We start from the raw sequence: 22288 nt of genomic DNA, 5'->3' as shown, positions 1-22288 counted from the left end.
TGTTTATAGAGTATGTAGCTACAGCTAAAGACTTAAACTTAGACAAAGAAATATATTCCAAGTTACAGTACTCAGCAATAGAAGCACTCATATAAGTCGATGAGTGTATTATTAATGTTATTTTAGCTTTTAAATCTCATGTGACAACTATGTTCATTAAGGAGACATCATCTAAAGTCTTCCCCAGATGAAAACTTAGTCACCTAGTCGTGTCCATCTCTTTGTGACCCCATGGACTGTACCCAGGCTACTCTGTCCATGGGATTCTCCAGACAAGAATACTGGAGTTGGTTGCCATTTTTCTCCAGGGCATCTTCCTGACCCAGGGATTGAACCTGAGTCTCCTGCATTGCAGGGGGATTCTATGACATCTGAGCCACCAAGGAAGCTCCCTTACCTAGGTGAGCACAGTACTAAATATGATGAATTTAGTCAGCAATTTTCATTTTTATTCATCCAGCAAGTATTCATTGAAGGCTAAATGTGTTTTCTAGGTAAATTTCTAGGCATTAGAGATATACAAGAATAATACCAGAAATTTCTACTCTCTTGGAGTGTATAGAGGGAGAAGGGGATGAGACAAATAAATTATTGCATGTATTTAACATACCATCTGTTTCTAAGGAAAAAAATTAACATTAATGGGATAAAGAGTGATTATCTCTTTACATTAGATTTTCAAAAAAGAATTTTCTTGGAAGGTGGCATCTGAATAGGCACATACATGATTTAATAGAAATATATTTATTAACAGTGGATTGAGCACTACAATATTTGGAGCCTATTAACTTCCTTACAAGGTGTTTCATGTTTTTATATTTCAAGCTATTATGTCAGTGAGTATGTCAGTATGGATATTGTACGTCACTGAGTTCAGTGTGAGGATTGGCATGGTATAAAACAGACTCTACTTGAACAATCACTTATGAGAATTTGGAACTGAGCATACTATAGAGGGCTTCCCAGGTGGCACTAGTGATAAGGTACCTGCAGGAGACAAGTGATTCTGGCTCAGTCCCTGCATCTGGGAGATCCCCTGGAGGAAGGCATGGCAACCAACTCCAGTATTCTTGCCTGGAGAATCCCATAGGCAGAGGAGCCTTGTGGGCTACAGTCCAGAGTCTCAAAGAGTCAGACACGAGTGAAATGACTTAGCACACAGCACACACGTGCTATAGAGAGAAAGGATGATGATGTGTGGCAGGCACAGGTAGACAGGACTCTGTGATGCCCACAGGTAGAAACTATCTTTAAAATAGTGACAGAAGGGAAAGCTAGGAAATGATGACTGTGAACTTTCTTAGTTCATTGAATTGGCTAAAGTAAAATAAGATCCAAAAGGGTAGCAGAATACTCATACAAAATATGTTTACTCTGACAGACTCACAGTAGGTAATACAACTCAAAGGATGAGTGTAAGAAACAGTCTATGCTCATCTGTAGCACCAGCCAGAAGGATGGAACACAGCTTCTGGGGCACAACAACTGTGTAAAGCACAGGCTTACAAACAGCCAGGAAGCAGTTATGTGCCAACAATACTAAAAATTAGTTGCTGCTGTTGTTGTTGTTTTTTAAGAATTGTGTGTGGTTTAGGAGGAAAGAGAGAGAAGAGGAGGTCACACACCCTCCTTCCCTGTGTCTCTGTGTATCTTTCTCTGTCTCTTATAAGGACACTGTAGTTGGATTTTGGGTTCCCTTTCAGCTTATCTTGATTCTTACTTTAATTACATCTGCAAAGCTCTTACTTCCAAATAAGGTGATATTCTGAGTTCCGGGTGACATGAATATTTGGGAGACACTATTCACCCACAGTGCTTGCATGTTGGCTCAGAAGTTGAAGAATCTCCCTGAAATGCAGGAAACCCAGGTTCAGTCCCTGCATCAGGAAGATCCCATGCAGAAGGCAATGGCTACCCACTCCACTATTCTTTGCTGGAGAAGTCCATGGATGGAAGAACCTGGCAGACTATATAGTCTGTGGGGTGGCAAAGAGTCAGACATGACTGAACAACTCACAGTTTCACTTTTCATACACTCACAACAAACATCATTTTACACTCGATATACAGCTATTTTATTTGACACTGAACTGAACAGAAGCTAAGAGATCAAATAGCCAATTTATGACTCTAAATTTATGATCTAGTGAGTTGACTATATAATTTGAGTCTTCATCTCTACAAGAAGATTTAATCAACACTATGTAATAGATCAAATTTCTTTTGGAAATATAGACCTTTCAGCAAATTGTATTAAGTGATTCATTAATTTCCTGACACTCTCTTTCACATCTTTGTTCCTGAGGCTATAGATCAGAGGGTTCAGCATGGGACTCACCACTGTATAGACTACAGAACCTAGTTTAACCATAAACCATGAGTTTTTGGAGCTGGGTACAAAGTAAAGGAACAGGATTGTCCCATGGAACATGGTGATGGCAGTCAGATGGGAGGCACAAGTAGAGAAGGCTGTTTGGAGCCCCCAGCAGAGGACATTTTTATGATAGTGACAAAAATGGAAATACAAGTAGTGAGGATAATTGCCAGGCTGCTCACCTCATTGAGTATGGCGATGGCAAAAGAGAGCACTTGGCTGATGAAGGGATCAGAGCAGGAGACAGAGACAATAGCAGACTGCTCACAGAGAAAATTATTTATGATGTTAGACCCACAGAAGGATAATTCCAGGAGAAAACAGGTGAATATCAGGGAGGAGACTACACCCCAAGTGTAGGCACAGGTCACTAACGATGCACAGAGCTTTGGGGACGTAACCGCTGTGTAGAATAGAGGCTTACAAACGGCCACAAATCAGTAATAGGCCATCACTGCCAACATGAACGTCTCTGCCACTTCAAACATACAAGCCAAGGAGAATTGCATGATGCATCCCATGAACGAGATGGTTCTGTCTTCCACAACCAAATTCTCCAAGAGTTTGGGTGTAACTGTGGTGGAATAGCAGATATCAACAAAGGACAAGTGACTGAGAAGAAAGTACATGGGAGTTGGAGTTTGGGACTGATCCTGATGATGGTGATCATGCCCAGTTTTCCCACCACGGTGACTGCATAGATGGTGAGGAAAACCAGGAACAAGGAAACCTGAAGGTCAGGATATTCTGAGAAGCCCAAGAGGGTGACCATGGCTCCGGCACTCTGATTTCCTTCAACAAACCACAGAATTGTTATTGGAGAAAATCTGAGGCAGTGATCATAAAATGGTAACAATGATAATGATGACAGTGCATGGATTTCTCATTTATCGCGCAGCAGACATTGTATTACAATATTGGTCCCTTAGTTTTGACCACTAAATAAGACTTGGAAAAAAAGACTTTGAATTTCAAAACAAGCAGTCTCATATTTTACAAAGGGAAATGGAAGCATATGTGAGGTAAGACACTTGTTTGAATTAACACAGCCTGCTAGTGATGAGTTAGGTTTGAAGTTGATCATGAGTGACAGAAATTGAATTTAGTTTAGAGTCAGAGAGAAATATTTTCTATAGTGTTGTAGAAAAACATGTTTTTCACAGTTCCACCATTCTGAAGGTCTGTGCTGTTTAGTGGGAGTAACAGAACAATAAATGAAAACATAGCACTCAAATTTATTTTAAAAAGCAGGACGAGTAATACTTTTAGAGGCTGTAGTACTTCTATGGTTATGTTCAAACTGAAGATCATCAAAAAGGCAGAGGTCATGAGTTACCACAAGAATTTTCACATTTTGGAAAGCATAAATGGACATTGAAGAAAATAAAGCTCTATCTTCAAGTTTTCCAATCATTGCAGTTTGATTTAGACCCGAGAGAGTAATTCTTGAGCTATTTATTTTTATATCACACATCAATAAGTTAGCGTGAATGCTTTTTTCATGTGGCAATTTGCAAGAAGGTAGTTCCTTCTAAATCACTGGAAATGGCACCTCAAATAGCCCATTTCATTAATTTCTATAAAAATAATTGTAAAAAAATACATGAACTGAATAAGAAAACTTGGTGACTACAATAAAACCCAAAACAAAAGATAAATAAGATAAAATTTAAAAGTTCAGGGATATTAACTGCTATTATATATATTTACTGTGTGATTTTTCTTTCCCATTCTGTGTATGAAGTGCATGTGTTTTGAGATGAATAAGCAATATAATTTGGTCTCTGATTTTATTGCTTAACCTAAATAAATATTATTGTCTTCAGAAACAGTGATGTTCTTTACTGAAACTAAATTGTGTTTTCTTCACAGTTCACATATTGCTGAAGCCTGGCTTGGAGAATTTTGAGCATTACTTTACTAGCGTGTGAGATGAGTGCAATTGTGTGGTAGTTTGAGCATTCTTTGGCATTGCCTTTCTTTGGGATTGGAATGAAAACTGACCTTTTCCAGTCCTGTGGCCACTGCTGAGTTTTCCAAATTTTCTGACATATTGAGTGCAGCACTTTCACAGCATCATCTTTCAGGATTTGGAATAGCTCAACTGGAATTCTATCACCTCCACTAGCTTTGTTTGTAGTGATGCTTTCTAAGGCCCACTTGACTTCACATTCCAAGATGTCTGGCTCTAGATGAATGATCACACCATCATGATTATCTTGGTTGTGAAGATCTTTTTTGTACAGTTCTTCTGTGTATTCTTGCCACCTCTTCTTAATATCTTCTGCTGCTGTTAGGTCCATACCATTTCTGTCCCTTATTGAGCCTATCTTTCATGAAATTCCGTATTCCAAGGCCAAATTTGCCTGTTACTTCAGGTGTTTCTTGACTTCCTACTTTTTCATTCCAGTCCCCTATAATAAAAAAGGCATCTTTTTTGGGGTGTTATTTCTAAAAGGTCTTGTAGGTCTTCATAGAACCATTCAACTTCAGCTTCTTCAGCGTTACTGGTTGGGGCATAGACTTGGATTATGTATGTGTGTGTGTATATATATATATATATATATATATAATTTTCTCAAGAGATTTTACCCCCATTGTGTCTCAGTCACTACAGAATCAACTTGCACTTTGGGAGATGTGAGTTCCATTCCTGGCTTGGGAAGATCCCCTGGAGGAGGGCAGGGCAACCCACTCCAGTATTCTTGCCTGGAGATTCCCCATCGACAGAGAAGGGGTCACAAAGAGTAGGACACTAAGCAGCAGATAAGCACACATTTGAAGGAAAATGTAATAACCATCAACACACTGTATAAAGCACATTTAAGAAAGTGCTTTCCTCTATCTCTCTTCTCACTCAAAATTACATTGGGTGAGAAAATATTTTGGTGTTAACTAATTTTCTGATGGTCTCCTTCACATCATTATTTCTAAGGCTGTAGATAAGGGGGTTTAGCATGGGGATCACTACTGTGTAAAGCACAGTGGCTACTTTGATGAAGAGCCATGAGCTTCTGGAGTTGGGTACATAGTAGAGAAGAAGGATCATCCCATAGAAAATGATGATGGTGGTCAGATGGGAGGCACAGGTAGAGAAGGCTTTTCGGAGTCCACCAGCTGAAGGCAACTTGATGATTCTGACAATTATGAAAATATAAGAGGCAAGTATAATCAGGAGGCTACACACCTCATTGAAAGTAGAAATGATAAAACATGTCATCTGACTGAAGTAAGAGTCAGAGCAAGAGGCAGAGACAATGGCAGAAAACTCACAGCCAAAGTGATGTATGACGTTAGAACCGCAGAAGGACAGCTCCAAAAGAGAACGTGTGATTGTCAAGGAACACATTCCACCCCATGTGTAGGTTCCAGCAACCAGGAGGCTGCAGAGCTTAGGAGACATAGCAACTGTGTAGAGCAGGGGGTTACAAACAGCCACAAACCGGTCATAGGCCATCACTGCTAACATGAACATCTCCGTAATCACAAGTGCGCAACCAAGGAAGAATTGCATCATGCAACCCACGTAGGAGATAGTCCTTGTGTCCACAACCAAGATCTCTAAGAGTTTGGGTGTGGTTATAGAAGAGTAACAAAAATCAAGAATGGAGAGATGTCTGAGAAAGAAGTACATGGGGGTGTGAAGTTTGGGATTGATTCTGATGATCACAATCATACCCAGGTTCCCCAACACAGAGACAGTATAGACAGCCAAGAATACCAAGAAGAGGGTCACCTGGAGCTGCGGGTATTCTGAGAAACCTGAGAGGACGAAAGTTATTCCAGCACTCTGATTTCTCTCATCCATCACTATGGTTCCTGCCAGAGAAAACCAGAGAGTTCACCCTAAACAACCAGACATGACAGAAATAGAGGGTATTTTTTTACAAGCCTGGACAGGGGACTGGTCTGCAGTGGTGAAGTCTGGGATTTCCCATGAATGCAAATAATACACAGTTGGAGCCCAAATATACTGTGTGTCTACAGGTGTGGAGAGTGCAAGTCAGCTTCTGATGGAGGGGCAAGGAGAGGATGGACTGGGAAGAACTGAGTGTCACAGTGACTCAGAAAATGTCCTTGTTTGAATTTTCTCAACCTTCTCAGCTCTACGTCCCTTCTCTCCACATGGATAATTCCTTTCTTTATCTTCATTTAATTGAACTTGTTGATTGCACTTGCAAATTCTTATGTTTGCTCAGGCCATTCTAACTGCTCAAGATGTCTTCTGTTATTCTCTCACTTTTCCTTAGTGCTCTCCAATCAGAGAGAGCCTTCCTAGGTAGTGCGGTTGTGAAGAATCCTCCTGATAGAGCAGGAGATGCAAGGGACATGAGTTCAATCCCTGGGTCAGGAATATCTCCAGGGGAAAGAACTGGCAACCCTCTCCAGTATCCTTGCTGGTGAAATCTGATAGACAGAGGAGCCTGGCGGGCTACAGTCCATGGAGTCGCAAGTCACACAACTGAGAGATTCAGCACCCACCTCATCAGAGAAGCCTCAGGTCTAACTTCCCTAATGATTTCACCAACTGGCCAACCCTTGGTAAAAGGTCCCATATTGTATCTCCTAGAGAATATGAATGATGTCTTGTTAACAATCTAGGCTCTTTAATCAAGTCAAAGTGCCTTCAAATTTAACCTCACTTATTTTTATGTCTCTGACAACTTAAACTCTTGGAAACCTTACCTTTAGAATATAATTCTATTATAAGAATTTGGTTTTACTACACAATTATGTATTAAATATAACATAAATTAGTGAATTATTTTCTAAAATGTTTAAGACTTTAATTTCAGATGTAATAGTTGCCCTCCACCAAATTTAGTTTAGAATACTGGAGTGGATAGCCATTCCCTTCTCCAGGGGATCTTCCCAACCCAGGGATTGAACCCAAATCTCCCACATTACAGGTAGATTCTTTACCAGCTGAGTCACAAGGGAAGACCAGAAATACTGGAGTTGGTAGCCTATCCCTTCTCCAGCAGATCTTCCTGACCCAGGAATCAAACTGGGGTCCCATGCATTGCAGGCAGATTCTTTACCAGCTGAGCTATCAGGGAAGTCAGACTTTAAGTATTTTCTAAAGCATTTAAGACTTTAATTTCACATGTAATAAATGGCCCCCACCAAATTTAGCTTCTTTTCTTGTATTTCTAATGCTATTTTTCATGTTTACTTTGAATTTGATATATATAACCTCAAAATATTCTACAATGTAGCACCACCTATAATTTTACAAAGTCTGAAATGGGGCAAATAGTGACTAAGAAGTAGAAAAAATGCATACACAGAAGAAATCTTTTTCTTACTTAATTCTTTTCTAATGTTTCCTTCTTAGCTGCACATTCCCATTAATGTCTCAAGCCATCAAGGCATAAGCTTTGTTTTGTCCATTTTTCCCTGTCCTTGTCTATATCTCTATGATTTCCTTTCCATCCAAGGTTAAGGCTATGAAAAATGTAATCAGGGCAAAATGAACATATTCTTCAAAATACACTCCCATCTTTTTTGCTACATATCACACCTCTATTCATCAGCTATCTTTGTTTAGCCTATTTACAGCCATCCTTCAGGACTAATCTTCATTCAATCTTAGTTTAAAATCATGCTCAAATGCTTACCCATATTCAAAATCATCTCCATACAAATTACCTATAATCTGAACTCTTCTGTCTGGATTTCTGTGATCTCTAAAAGAACTAAAGTACTAATGCAGCAGACATAAGAGACACGGGTTCTATCCCTTGGGTGGGAAAATCCCCTGGAGGAGTGTATGGCAACCCGCTCTGGTATTCTTGCTTGGAGAATCCCATGGACAGAGGAGCCTGGCAGGCTACAATCCATAAGTTTGTTTATAAAGAGTCAAAAAGGACTGAAGTGACTTAGCATGCACAGTATCACTGCATTATCTAGACTGCCAGATTGCTACTTCTTTTGTTTTACTCACTGCAGCAATTTTGATTTTTGTGCACAAAATACACACTTTTTGGTATATAAAAGCATTATTACCTTTTAATACCAAATACCAGGCAACATATTTCAGACTACTTTGGGGTTTAATTCAGAACTCAAGTTTGCTGTACTGTTCCAACTTGCTTTTACCTGTATGATTTTAAACTCAAAAAATTTAATGCAAAGTCTAGCATATTTCTCTACAGGTTTATAGATTTTTTTTTAATATTTCCCTAATTTTTTTATTTTTAATTGAAAACAAATACTACTACCTGAATGTCCACCAAGGACATCATTCAGCTATATAAGCAAAGTTCAAAACTAAATGCATCCCATGAATCTTAAAGATATAAGAAATAAGTTCAATATCTTATATTCTTCCCCTGCAATGAATTAAATGAATACCATTTCATTGCTACTAAGGTTGCATAGGTGTTTTTCTGCCAAAAACATTGTTAATTTCAGAGTTTCCTACATCAGAATTAAAGTAAATCACTTAATTTAAACAACTCACCAGAAGCCATGTAGTCTTTATAGATTGATTTACTGAAGACTTCTTTAAATAAGAATCTTGAAAAGTGTTTAACAAAAATATTTACATTTAATGAAAATTGTTGTAGCTTGTAATAAGAGTATTGTAACCTCTTCCAAAGTATATTTCAGTAAAGTCATCAAGAAAATTACATTTTGTTCTCATTAAAAAATAGAGGCACTCCCGAGGGTGAGCCACACTTGTGACTAAACTTAGGGATCATGCTGTATATTTACGTCTACCTGAGTGACTTTGGGCATTCACACCCCAGACAATCCTGATTGGGGTGTTTTCCATGAGCTACAAACAAGACAATTTAAAGAAAATCCCATACTCCTCATTTAGAGTATAATTTATTTTAAATCATTAAATCATATAGGAAGCCTGAGCATGTTTATCTTCTCATCTTAGAAAAATAACACTAGCAACCAGCCTGTTTATATTTATATTTATCATGGAAGATGTGAATTCCAAAATTCAGAAAGAAAATCACAATTACAGTTCAAAAGACCAAGCATAGTGTTGTTTCTGTGTTATGTTTATTTCAGTCTTTCCTCTAAGTTTTCTTATTTGGACATCTACATTTTTGTAAAAAACATTCAATATCACACTGAATAGAAATATGATATTATGCCATTTGGAGTTATTATTGTATCCCAGTGTTTCCCTGTTTTATTAAAACTTGTTGAATATACATTTTTTGATAATGCAGTTGATAAAACCTATCAGTTATGTGGTATATTAATGGTCTATTTCATCATAATAAACTGGTGCAGATTCAGTGGCTTGAAAAACACTCATTTATTAATTCACAATTTTGTATGCCCGAAGTTAGGCACAATACACCTGGTCCCTCTATTCAAGTTATCGCAAGGCTGAAATCAAAGTGTCATCAAGTTTTTCATCTAGAAATTGGTTCTCTTCCAAGCTCATTCATGTTTTTGGAATAAATCAGTTCCTTGGAGTTGTAGGAATAGGGTATTGTTTCCTTGACATCTGTTTTGGGGTTATTCAAGGTTCCTAGAATCCACTCCTAGGCATCCACTTTGTTTTCTCTGCTCAAGTCACTCTCACACTTCAAATCTCTCTTTCAACACCCTCTTATAATTCATAGATCACTTTAAAGAGGGATTCAAGAATGACTGAGCGACTTCTCGTTCACTTTTCACTTTCATGCATTGGAGAAGGAAATGGCAACCCACTCCAGTGTTCTTGCCCGGAGAATCCCAGGGATGGCGGAGCCCGGGGGGATGCCTTCTATGGAATCCCACAGAGTCGGACACGACTGAAGCGACTTAGCAGCAGCAGCAGCAGCAAGCATTTTTAACAAATCATCAGATTATATGAGACTCACCAATCAAGATAGTCTTCTTTTCTTATGATCAACTGATTTAAAACTAGATATAATTTAAAATTATTTGCCAGCAGCTCCCAGATTAATGTGTAATTGAATGGCTAGTTGAAGATATATGTACACCAAATGGTGGGGAATCTTAAGGACTAGTTTAGAGTTTTACTTGTCACTCATGAGGTCAACATTTTTGTACTCTCTCTATTAATACTTCATTCTATTTAAAATAGCACCTACTTGCTTGAATATTTTACTTAAGAGAGAAATTTGATGATCTGTGATTCCATCTTAAGAAGATAAAAAAGCAAACATAGTTTTTAATCTCACACTAAATAGGAGGAAAGATGAGAATGGTGATCAACAAAATACAAAATGGACAGTGAATTAGAAATAAGAGATTGAGGAAAACTAAAATTCTGATGTTTAAAATGATACATAAAATCAATCATCTGTTAGATAAATTGATTACAAATAACAGATCATAATGCAACACTACTCAAGAAAATAAAGGGACTTCATTACATATGCTGTCAATATAGAAAAATAATCAGGGAGTATTATGTATAATTTTCCTCCAAAAAATTTAACTACCTAGTTGATGTAGAAAAATCATTTGAACCATACAAATAAACTTACCAAAGATGAAATACAAATTATGAATAGCTTCTATCTTCTTATGAAACTGAATTTTAAGTTAAAAATCTTCCTACAAGGAGAACCTCATTCCAATACTGTTAAATTGTAAATTCTGTCAAGCATTTAAGTAATAAATAGCACAAAAACACGTGCATGGATATTTGAATAAACAGAGCAATAAGAGATATATGCAACTCTATTTCTTCATCCCATTAATATAGCTCATACTCAAACTGGAGGCATTAGGATTTGAATTCAGTCAGTCTGGCCCCAGAGTTTGTGCTCTTAAAAAGTTATGTCATTTGATTGCTACTGGGCCATAAAGATTCTTAAAGGATAAGTTTATGATCATGGATTTTATAGTCTCACAACTGGGAGGTGTCAGTTGAAGAAAGGACCTGATTAGAATTTTGCTCCAGAAGGATGATTCAGACAGGAAGGGGAGGAGGGGCTAGAGGAGGAAATAAGACTGGAAATGTAATTTTAACTTGATGCTATTACTATCTTGCCTATACCTTGTGTGAAACATGTACTTAGGATTGTGTTTATTTGTACGTGCTGCTGCTGCTGCTGAGTCGCTTCAGTCGTGTCCGACTCTGTGCGACCCCATAGATGGCAGCCCAACAGGCTCCCTTGTTTCTGGAATTCTCCAGGCAAGAACACTGGATTGGGTTGCCATGTCTTTCTCCAATGCATGAGAGTGAAAAGTGAAAGTGAAGTCGTTCAGTCGTGTCCGACTCTTAGCGACCCCATGGACTGCAGCCACCAGGCTCCTCCGTCCATGGGATTTTTCCAGGCAAGAACACTGGAGTGGGTTTGCCAATGCGACAGCTCTCTAATTCCCAAACATCCATGTACATAAGAATATTCCAAGAGGTTTGTTTAAAATGAACATTCCTGGGTTTCTCTGCCAAATATCTGTGAGTTCAACTGATTTCCCAGGTGCTTCTGACAGAGGTTCTAAGAAACCTCTATGATAGAAACCAAAGATTTCTGGATTTGATTTTCAGCTACAAATATCAGAACCCAGCGTTGTGCAAGCACAATGATAGAATTCTTTGGCCTGCTTCCTGACCTTCAGGAGCTCAGGATATGGTTGAAGAGGCAAAGACAACTCAATCAGCAATGTGCAGAACCTGAAAATGATTAATTAATTCAGAATATGTGAATCATAACTCCATAGTTTAAAACTGATAGCTGAGTTGCAGGTTACTGGCAGGCATAAGTATATATATATATATACTTATGCCTGCCAGTAAAAACTTATGCCTGAGTAAAAACTGCATTTCTCAAGGAGGCAAAAATTGTAAATGAAGGTACGAAGTTTATTTTTAGAGATATAGCAAAACAAGTGGGAGAGCACACAAAGAAACTGTTTAGTTAAGATGGAAGCAAGGCAGAGAGGCACGCCAGGAAAGAAAGCGTGTGGGTATCTCTGACAGTGAGGAGGGGCCACCTCCAATATTTCGGATCATTTTCTGAGTTCTTGTCCATCTCTGGTGTTTCATGGGTTTCCCTGGTGGTTCAGAGGTAAAGAATCTATCTGCAGGCAGAGGACACATGTTCTATCCCTGTATCAGGAAGATCCCCTGGAAATGAAATGGCAATCCACTCCAGTATTCTTGCCTGGAGAATCCCATGGAAAGAGGAGCTTGGCAGGCTACTGTCCATGGGGTTGCAAAAGAATCAGATATGACTTAGTAACTAGTCAACAACCATCAACACCAACACCAGACGAAGATGTTGTAAACAAACAGAAAACATAGATCAAGAAAACTGATGTACTTCATCATAGAAATATTGAATGAAATATTAGAAAATACAATATCACAGTATATGATAGGAAAATAAACAAAGCCTCAGATGGAAAGAAAAAATAAAATGATTACCTGCATAGCAGTAAATAAGATATATAAGAAAATTCCTTCAACCTGATAAAGATCATCAACAAAAATGCCTCTAGCTAATATTATGTCTCGGAAAAGGCAATGGCACACCACTCCAGTACTCTTGCCTGGAAAATCTCATGGAGGGAGGGGCCTGCAGACTGTAGTCCATGGGATCGCTAAGAGTCAGACACCACTGAGCGACTTCCCTTTCACTTTTCACTTTCATTCATTGGAGAAGGAAATGGCAACCCACTCCAGTGTTCTTCCCTGGAGAATCCCAGGGACGGAGGAGCCTGGTGGGCTTCCATCTGTGGGGTCACACAGAGTCAGACACGACTGAAGCCACTTAGCAGCAATATTATGTCTCGTATAGAAACAGAAAATAGAAAAAAATCCTACATAAAGTAAAATAACTTGATTTTCTCCTAACTCTGTAACAGCCAAGAAAATAATGTCCTTAGTGCCAAATATGGAAATATAAGTAGTGAGGGTAATTGCCAGGCTGCTCACCTCACTGAATACGGCGATGGCAAAAGAGAGCACTTGGCTGATGAAGGGGTCAGAGCAGGAGACGGAGACAATAGCAGACTGCTCACAGAGAAAATTATTTATGATGTTAGACCCACAGAAGGATAATTCCAGGAGAAAACAGGTGAGTGTCTCCCACGTGTAGGGACAGGCCACTAACGATGCACAGAGCTTTGGGGACATGACTGCTGTGTAGAGTAGAGGCTTACAAACGGCCACAAATCAGTAATAGGCCATCACTGCCAACATGAATGTCTCTGCCACTGCAAACATACAAGCCAAGGAGAATTGCATGATGCATCCCGTGAACGAGATGGTTCTGTCTTCCACAACCAAATTCTCCAAGAGTTTGGGTGTAACTGTGGTGGAAGAGCAGAAATCAACAAAGGACAAGTGACTGAGAAGAAAGTACATGGGAGTGTGGAGTTTAGGACCGATCCTGATGATGGTGATCATGCCCAGGTTCCCCACCACGGTGACTGCATAGATGGTGAGGAAAACCAGGAACAAGGAAACCTGGAGGTTGGGATATTCTGAGAAGCCCAAGAGGGTGACCATGGCTCCGGCACTCTGATTTCCTTCAGCAAACCACATAATTGTTATTGGAGAAAATCTGGGACAGTGATCGTAAAATGATAACAATGATAATGATGACATTGCATGGATATCTCATTTATCACGCAGCAGACATTGTGTTACAATATTGGTCCCTTAGTTTTGACCACTAAATAAGACTTGGAAAAAAAAAAAAGATTTTGAATGTCAAAACATGCAATCTCATATTTTACAAAGGGAAATGGAAGCATATATGAGTTAAGACAGTTGTTTGAATTAACACAGCCTGCTAGTGATGAGTTAGCTTTGAAGTTGATCATGAGTGACAGAAATTGAATTTAGTTTAGAGTTAAAGAGAAATATTTTCTATAGTGTTGTAGAAAAAATGTTTTTCACAGTTCCACCATTCTGAAGGGCTGTGCTGTTTAGTGGGAGTAACAGAACAATAAATGAAAACATAGCACTCAAATTTGTTTTAAAAAGCAGGAGGAGTAATATATTTAGAGGCTGTAGTACTTTTATAATTATGTTCAAACTGAAGATCATCGAAAAGGCAGAGGTCATGAGTCACCACAAGAATTTTCACATTTTGGAAAGCATAAATGGACATTGAAGAAAATAAAGCTCTATCTTCAAGTTTTCCAATGTTTGCAGTTTGTTTAGACCCTAGAGTATTTCTTGAGCTATTTGTTTTTATATCACACATCAATAGGTTAGCTTGAATGCTTTTTTCATGTGGCAATTTGCAAGAAGGTAGTTCCTTCTGAATCACTGGAGATGGCACCTCAAATAGCCCATTTCATAATTTTTTTTAAATAATTATTAAAAAATACATGAACTGAATAAAAAAACTTGGTGACTACAGTAAAACCCAAAACGAAAGATAAATAAGATAAAATGTTCAGAGATATTAACTGCTATTATATATATTTACTGTGTGATTTTTCTTTCCCATTCTGTGTATGAAGTGCATGTGTTTTGAGATGAATAAGCAATATAATTTGGTCTCTGATTTTATTGTTTAACTTAAACAAATATTATTGTCTTCAGAAACAGTGATGTTCTTTACTGAAACTAAATTGTGTTTTCTTCTACATATAAGCAATCCATACTTTCAAGCTTATATTAATACAGTTAAATAATATAGTCTCTTAAAAATGGAAAATGCTTTTTGGAAACACGTTTAAATCTCTAAAACCTCTGAGTGTCAATCAATCCAATGGTTCTACTATACTGAAATATCATACAAATAGACCCAAAGATCTTGCCTGGTGGCTCAGTGGTAAAAAAAAAAAAAAAAAAAAAAAAAAAAAAAAAATCACCTGAAGAGCAGGAGGTGTAGGTTCTATCGCTGCTTGGAGTCAGGAATAACTCTTAGTAAAGAAAATGGCCACCCACTCAGTATTCTTGCCTGGGAAGTCTTCTGGACAGAGAAGCCTGGGGGGCTGCAGTCCATAGATACACAAAAGATTTGAACACAATTTAGCAAATAAACAGCAGCAAAAAATGTTTTCCATAGGCTCCTGACTAACACTTGCCAGACTCTACCAGGAAGGCATAACACCAGAGGCTGTTTCCCACCAGGCATAGAATTATTGTACATAGTATGGTCTTGATCCAAAATCCCACAAGTCTGCATGGTTATTCTCTCACTGAGATAGGCTTGAGTTCCACAATACATCTTCCCCCCATTGCTGACACCTCTGTACCCTGGACTAGCTTTGGAGCCAGTATCTACACCCTAGTCACCCAGAGCTAGCAGCCTTGTTGGTTATTAGTTTTCCATGCTGCACAACAAATTGCCACCAACTTTGAGGCTTAAACTGCTATCACAGTTTCTGTAGCATAATAGCCTGGGAAGTGCTTCTGTAACTTCATAAGATACTGCTAAACTATTTTCAAAGTTCTTTAACACTGCACTCTTATCTGAAATGCATAAGCACTTAATTTGCTCCACATTTTCACCACTATTTGAAACTCTTATTCATTTTAGCTATTCTAAATGGAGTACAGTAGTTTCTCCTTGCGGTTTAAGTTTTTATTTTAATAAGAATGTCATTGATGACTAGCTATACTTAGTATTTAGATATATTAACCTAAAGCACATTTATCAAAAGATTTGAATCATCAATTGCACCACAAGAACTGAACAATCTGTACCATAGGATATCATTTATTTTTTCAGAAATAAAATAATGAATTTTAAAATATGCATAGTGACAAAGCGGTTTTGTGAAAACTAATCTTGTGAGTGTATTTTTTACTTCTTTATTCCTCAAGCTGTAGATCAAGGGGTTCAGCATAGGAATCATTACTGTGTAAAACACAGAAGTCACTTTGACTGTGAGCCAAGAAGTTTTGGGGTTAGGAATGCAGAAAAGGAAAAGGACGGTTCCATGGAAGATGCTGATGGCCGTCAGGTGGGAAGCACAGGTGGAGAAGGTTTTCCAGCGCCCACTTGCAGAAGGCATCCCCATAACAGTGATAAAAATGAATATATAGGACATCAGAATAATCACCAGGCTGCTTGCCTCATTGAATATGACAATAATAGAACATAACATCTGAGTGATATAGGGATCTGAGCAGGAGACAGAAACAATTACAGAGTGGTCACAGATAAAATTATTTATGGTGCTAGACTTGCAATAGGATAATGCAAGAAGAAAATATGTGAGTGTCACGGAGCACACTACACCCCATGAGTAAGAGCCAGCCACCAAGAGAGCACAACGCTTCGGAGACATCGCAGTGGTATAGAGCAAGGGGTTGCAGACTGCCACAAAGTGGTCATAGGCCATTGCTGCTAACATGAACGTTTCTGCTACACCAAACAGGCAAGCAAAACAAAACTGTGCAATGCAACCAGAGAAAGAGATGGTTCTGTCCTCCACAATCAAACTCTCCAACAGTTTGGGTGTAACTACAGTAGAAAAACAGAAATCGACAAAGGACAAGTGACTAAGGAAAAAGTACATGATCGTGTGGAGTTTTGAATTGACCTTGATGATTATGATCATGCCTAAATTCCCCACCACAGTGATTGTGTAAATAGACAAGAAAACAAGGAAAAGTGGGACCTGGAGTTCTGGATATTCTGAAAAACCCAGGAGAATAAATGTGGGTATGATACTCTGGTTTCCTTCTGATCGCAGCATGATTCCTGTTGAACAAAGGACCAAACATTATTCCTGAAAAATACAAATGAATAGAAAAGAGAAACAGAGAAGGCAGAAGCTTCATATGTCTCTGCGGAGTTGGTATATATTCTCCAGGTATGGTCCTCAAACCACCAGCCACAGGGACACCTAACAATATGTTAGGGATGAAAATTCTCAAGCCCTGTCTCCAACGTCCTGAATCAAAAACTCTGGAATGGAGCCCACAATTTATGATTTATCCAGCCCTCCACGTGATTTCTGATGCATGATAAATTATGAGAACTAAAATACAGACTATTCATCCTATTGTTTAAAATTTAGCCCTTAGTATTTTTAATATATATACAACTAAAATATAAATTTGGAACACAAGAGAAAGTGTAAATCACAAAATTTTGAGATGCCAAAAGGAAGCAGAGTACTGTGTTATGGTTGTAACAGTTACACCAAGGATCAAGGAGATCACCTGATATGAAAAGGTGCCATATAAATCTTAGTATGACTTCTTTTATATTCTAGTCATATTAAAGAATTAAGCACCCATACAATTTGTGAATTGGCATAAATCTTAAGTTCTAACTAGTTTATGCCTTCCATCTTGTGCTTAAATTAATTATAGAGTCTTATTTAGAAATAATCTTGTACCTTCCATCAAAACCTCCATTAAGGTTATACAGCCTCCTGGGATAATTTTTGGGTTTTTATATTGACATTTTGCTTAACATTGATTCATTCATTAATTGAATCTAATTAACTTATATTAATTTTTTGTATATGTGATTTTAGATAATTTATTTTAATGTTTAAGGCTTCCACAGTGGATTAATGGTAAAGAATCCACTTTTAATGTAGGAGAAACAGGTTCGATTCCTGGGTGGGGAAGATTCCCTGGAGAAGGAAATGGCAACCCACCCCAGTTTTGCTGTGGGCCTCCCTGATGCCTGAGTCAGTAAATAATCCACCTGCAATGCAGGAGACCATCTGCAATGCAGGAGACCTGAGTTCAGTCCCTAGGTCGGGAAGATCCCCTGGAGGAGATGGCAACCCACTCCAGTATGACTTAGCAGCTAAACCTTTTTGATATATATATAAAATTATAAGTGAGTGTTAGTTACTTTCTTGTGTCTGACTGAAAAACCATAGACTGTAGCCCACTGGCTTTCTCTGTCCACGTAATTCTCCAGGTAAGAATCCTGGAGTGGATTGCCATTCCCTTCTCCAGGGGGTCTTCCCAACTCAGAGATCAAACCCAGGTCTACTGCAGACAGATTCTTTACTGTCTCAGCCACCAATATATAAATATATAAATATATATATATATATATATATAAAAAATATAAAGTATATATAATGTTATGAGAAACAAAAGGATATAATTTATATTTATAAATTATATATAATTAATTACTGTATTTACCAACAATAATTATATACAAAATGCATTCAAGATACAGTGAAAATTACAAATATTCTCTACCAATGAGTAAACCTCTGTTATGATGAAGCAAACTTGGAGAAGTTGGGGAAGCAAGAGCTGCCATGCCTTAATAAGAATGGCCCCGAGATACAGACATAAAATTTCAGTAAAACTAGATGGATGGTCTGCTTCATCTTAGTTTTGTCCAGATCAAGTGTCAGGCTACAAACTCAGCTCCATGAAGGCCTACTTGATATCCACTACAAACAACCCTAGACATAAATAATATGTCATCAGAATATTTTTTCCAATAGCAAGAGGGACTGGGCAGATGCATTGTAAATATCCATTATTATTCAGACTATTTTAATAAATGGCTTTCCTTCAACATTTGAAAATATTACCACACCCTGGTATATCAGGAAGACTGGAACCACTGTTTTAGTTTACTGATGGAATACTCACATCAATAACAAAAGAGACTGAAAATTGGATTTCATGTTCAACCTTACCAATTTCAAATGAGTTTGGAGAAAATCAGTGGATTAATGGTAGGGTGGTACTCAAATTAGAACTAAGTTTATGGAATTACATAATTCTATGTATTTTTGCAATTTCCCTATTGCTCATTGCTGCAAGTTTCAGTAATGCAAATCTTAATTGTCAAAACCACTTCATGTCATATTAGTGCTGATTAAAATGTTTCTGATCACAGAAAGCGATCATCTATAGTTTGTGGAGTAATCTATATGAGCTGGAGCTCCATCTTTTCCACTTAATTTGAAAGATACAGAAAGAAACATGAACTGACCTGAAACCAGATGTTCTTGATTAATTTACTGAGACTTTCTTTTTAGGATTAATGAATCTCAGGTATATTTCTTCTCAGCATTCAAACATTCTTTAAGATATTAAAAGAATTTAGGCTTGGCAAAAATGGTAGTATATTTCAATGAGCATGCCAGGAAAATGGCATTTTATTTTTAGGGGCATTAGAGATATCAAAAAGTAAAAATTTAAAAGCTGAATTCACAGTCTAAATTCTGCCAAATCCTGGGTCTCATATTTCCCCCCATGACCATGAGTATATGAAGTACACAGAATTATAATTGGAGCATTACTCAGTGGACCTCAAACCATTTAATTAGGTGAAACACTGTCTCTTGTGTCATTTTAGTGGATGCATTTTCTTCTAAATCATTAAAGATAATTACTCCACCATATTTATCCCATTAATTACTTTTTGGACACTGACTTTTGAAATAATGGGTATTCATTGAATAAACATGAAATGTAGACTTTGAAATATGGAAAAAAAGTAGAAATAATTATTATTAACTGCATTTGAAATCCAAAGTTAGAGTAGAGAAACTTGGCCAGCTCTGCCTTACATAAAAGAAAAACGTGGTCTTCTCCAGTGATGTAATGTGTATATCATTCACCCTTGATATGATATCATGTCCAGTTCTAACTGTTGCTTCCTGACGTTTCTCAAGAGGCAGATCAGGTGGTCTGGTATTCCCATCTCCTTCAGAATTTTTCACACAGTCAAAGGCTTTGGCATAGGCAATAAAGGAGAAATAGATGCTTTTCTGGAACTCTCTTGCTTTTTCTATGATCCAGCGGATGTTGGCAATTTGATCTCTGGTTCCTCTGCCTTTTCTAAAACCAGCTTGAACATCAGGAAGTTCACAGTTCACATATTGCTGAAGCCTGGCTTGGAGAATTTTGAGCAGTACTTTACTAGCGTGTGAGATGAGTGCAATTGTACGGTAGTTTGAGCATTCTTTGGCATTGCCTTTCTTTGGGATTGGAGTGAAAACTGACCTTTTCCAGTCCTGTGGCCACTCCTGAGTTTTCAAAATTTGCTGGTATACTGAGTGCAGCACTTTCACAGCATCATCTTTCAGGATTTGGAATAGCTCAACTGGAATTCCATCACCTGCACTAGCTTTGTTTGTAGTGATTCTTTCTAAGGCCCACTTGACTTCACATTCCAGGATGTCTGGCTCTAGGTCAGTGATCACACCATCGTGATTATCTGGGTCATGAAGATCTTTTTTGTACGGTTCTTCTGTGTATTCTTGCCATCTCTTCTTAATATCTTCTGCTTCTGTTAGGTCCATACCATTCCTGTCCTTTATGGAGCTCATCTTTGCAGGAAATGTTCCTTCAGTATCTCTGATTTTCTTGAAGAGATCCCTAGTCTTTCCCATTCTGTTGTTTTCCTCTATTTCTTTGCATTGATCCTGAAGAAGGCTTTCTTATCTCTTCTTGCTATTCTTTGGGACTCTGCATTCAGATGTTTATATCTTTCCTTTTCTCCTTTGCTTTTCGCTTCTCTTCTTTTCACAGCTATTTGTAAGGCCTCTGCAGACAGCCATTTTGCTTTTTTGCATTTCTTTTCCATGGGGATGGTCTTGATCCCTGTCTCCTGTACAATGTCAGGAACCTCATTCCATAGTTCATCAGGCACTCTATCTATTAGATCTAGGCCCTTAAATCTATTTCTCACTTCCAGTGTATAATCATAAGGGATTTGGTTTAGGTCATACCTGAATGGTCTAGTAGTTTTCCCTACTTTCTTCAATTTCAGTCTGAATTTGGCAATAAGGAGTTCATGGTCTGAGCCACAGTCAGCTCCTGTTCTTGTTTTGCTGACTGTATAGAGCTTCTCCATCTTTGGCTGCAAAGAATATAATAAATCTGATTTCAGTGTTGACCATCTGGTGATGTCCATGTGTCGAGTCTTCTCTTGTGTTGTTGAAAGAGGGTGTTTGTGATGACCAGTGCATTTTCTTTGCAAAATGCTATTAGTCTTTGCCCTGCTTCATTCTGTATTCCAAGGCCAAATTTTCCTGTTACTCCAGCTGTTTCTGACTTCCTACTTTTGCATTCCTATCCCCTATAATGAAAAGGACATCTTTTTGGGGTGTTAGTTTTAAAGGTCTTGTAGGTCTTCATAGAACTGTTCAACTTCAGCTTCTTCAGCATTACTGGTTGGGGCATAGACTTGGATTACTGTGATATTGAATAGTTTGCCTTGGAAATGAACAGAGATCATTCTGTCATTTTTGAGATTGCATCCAAGTACTGCATTTCAGACTCTTTTGTTGACCATGATGGCCACTACATTTCTTCTGAGGGATTCCTGCCTGCAGTAGTAGATATAATGGTTATCTGAGTTAAATGCACCCATTTCAGTCCATTTCAGTTCGCTGATTCCTAGAATGTCGACATTCACTCTTGCCATCTCTTGTTTGACCACTTCCAATTTGCCTTGATTCATGGACCTGACATTCCAGGTTCCTATGCAATATTGCTCTTTACAGCATCGGACCTTGCTGCTATCACCAGTCACATCGACAGCTGGGTATTGTTTTTGCTTTGGCTCCATCCCTTCATTCTTTCTGGAGTTATTTCTCCACTGATCTCCAGTAGCATATTGGGCACCTACTGACCTGGGGAGTTTCTCTTTCAGTATCTTATCATTTTGCCTTTTCATACTGTTCATGGGGTTCTCAAGGCAAGAGTACTGAAGTGACTTGCCATTCCCTTTTCCAGTGGACCACATTCTGTCAAATCTCTCCACCATGACCCGCCCTTCTTGGGTTGCCCCACAGGCATGGCTTAGTTTTATTGAGTTAGACAAGGCTTTGGAACAACAGACTGGTGCCAAATAGGAAAAGGAGTTCCTCAAGTCTGTATATTGTCACCCTGTTTCTTTAACTTATATGAAGAGTACATCATGAGAAATGCTGGACTGGAAGAAACACAAACTGGAATCAAGATTGCCGGGAGAAATATCAATAATCTCAGATATGCAGATGACACCACCCTTTTGGCAAAAGTGAAGAGGAACTCAAAAGCCTCTTAATGAAAGTGAAAGTGGA

At 38.2% G+C, this 22288-nt stretch overlaps 2 protein-coding genes and 2 pseudogenes across 2 annotated transcripts; all 4 read right to left on the bottom strand.

The window, feature by feature from the left end:
- Window positions 1-2212: 2212 nt before the first annotated feature.
- LOC129627885 (olfactory receptor 5D13-like) lies at window positions 2213-5025 on the bottom strand (annotated as a pseudogene).
- A 212-nt stretch (window positions 5026-5237) lies between these two features.
- Window positions 5238-8850, bottom strand: LOC129627884 (olfactory receptor 1165-like). The gene is made up of 2 exons (XM_055547343.1): window positions 8841-8850; window positions 5238-6193 (listed from the first exon to the last, which is right to left on the bottom strand). Exons 1-2 carry the CDS (start codon window positions 8848-8850, stop codon window positions 5238-5240), a joined length of 966 nt encoding a protein of 321 aa, XP_055403318.1.
- Window positions 8851-11851: 3001 nt separating this feature from the next.
- Window positions 11852-13856, bottom strand: LOC129627883 (olfactory receptor 5D13-like; annotated as a pseudogene).
- A 353-nt stretch (window positions 13857-14209) lies between these two features.
- Window positions 14210-16975, bottom strand: LOC129627882 (olfactory receptor 5D13-like). Its single transcript, XM_055547342.1, has 2 exons — window positions 16039-16975; window positions 14210-14238 (listed from the first exon to the last, which is right to left on the bottom strand). Exons 1-2 carry the CDS (start codon window positions 16973-16975, stop codon window positions 14210-14212), a joined length of 966 nt encoding a protein of 321 aa, XP_055403317.1.
- Between the last annotated feature and the right edge of the window lie 5313 nt (window positions 16976-22288).

The sequence above is a fragment of the Bubalus kerabau genome, chromosome 15 (genome assembly GCF_029407905.1).
Source record: "Bubalus kerabau isolate K-KA32 ecotype Philippines breed swamp buffalo chromosome 15, PCC_UOA_SB_1v2, whole genome shotgun sequence".
Lineage (NCBI taxonomy): Eukaryota > Metazoa > Chordata > Mammalia > Artiodactyla > Bovidae > Bubalus > Bubalus kerabau.
The sequence above is the reverse complement of the archived record's forward strand: the minus strand, read 5'-3'. Positions and strand labels throughout refer to the sequence as shown.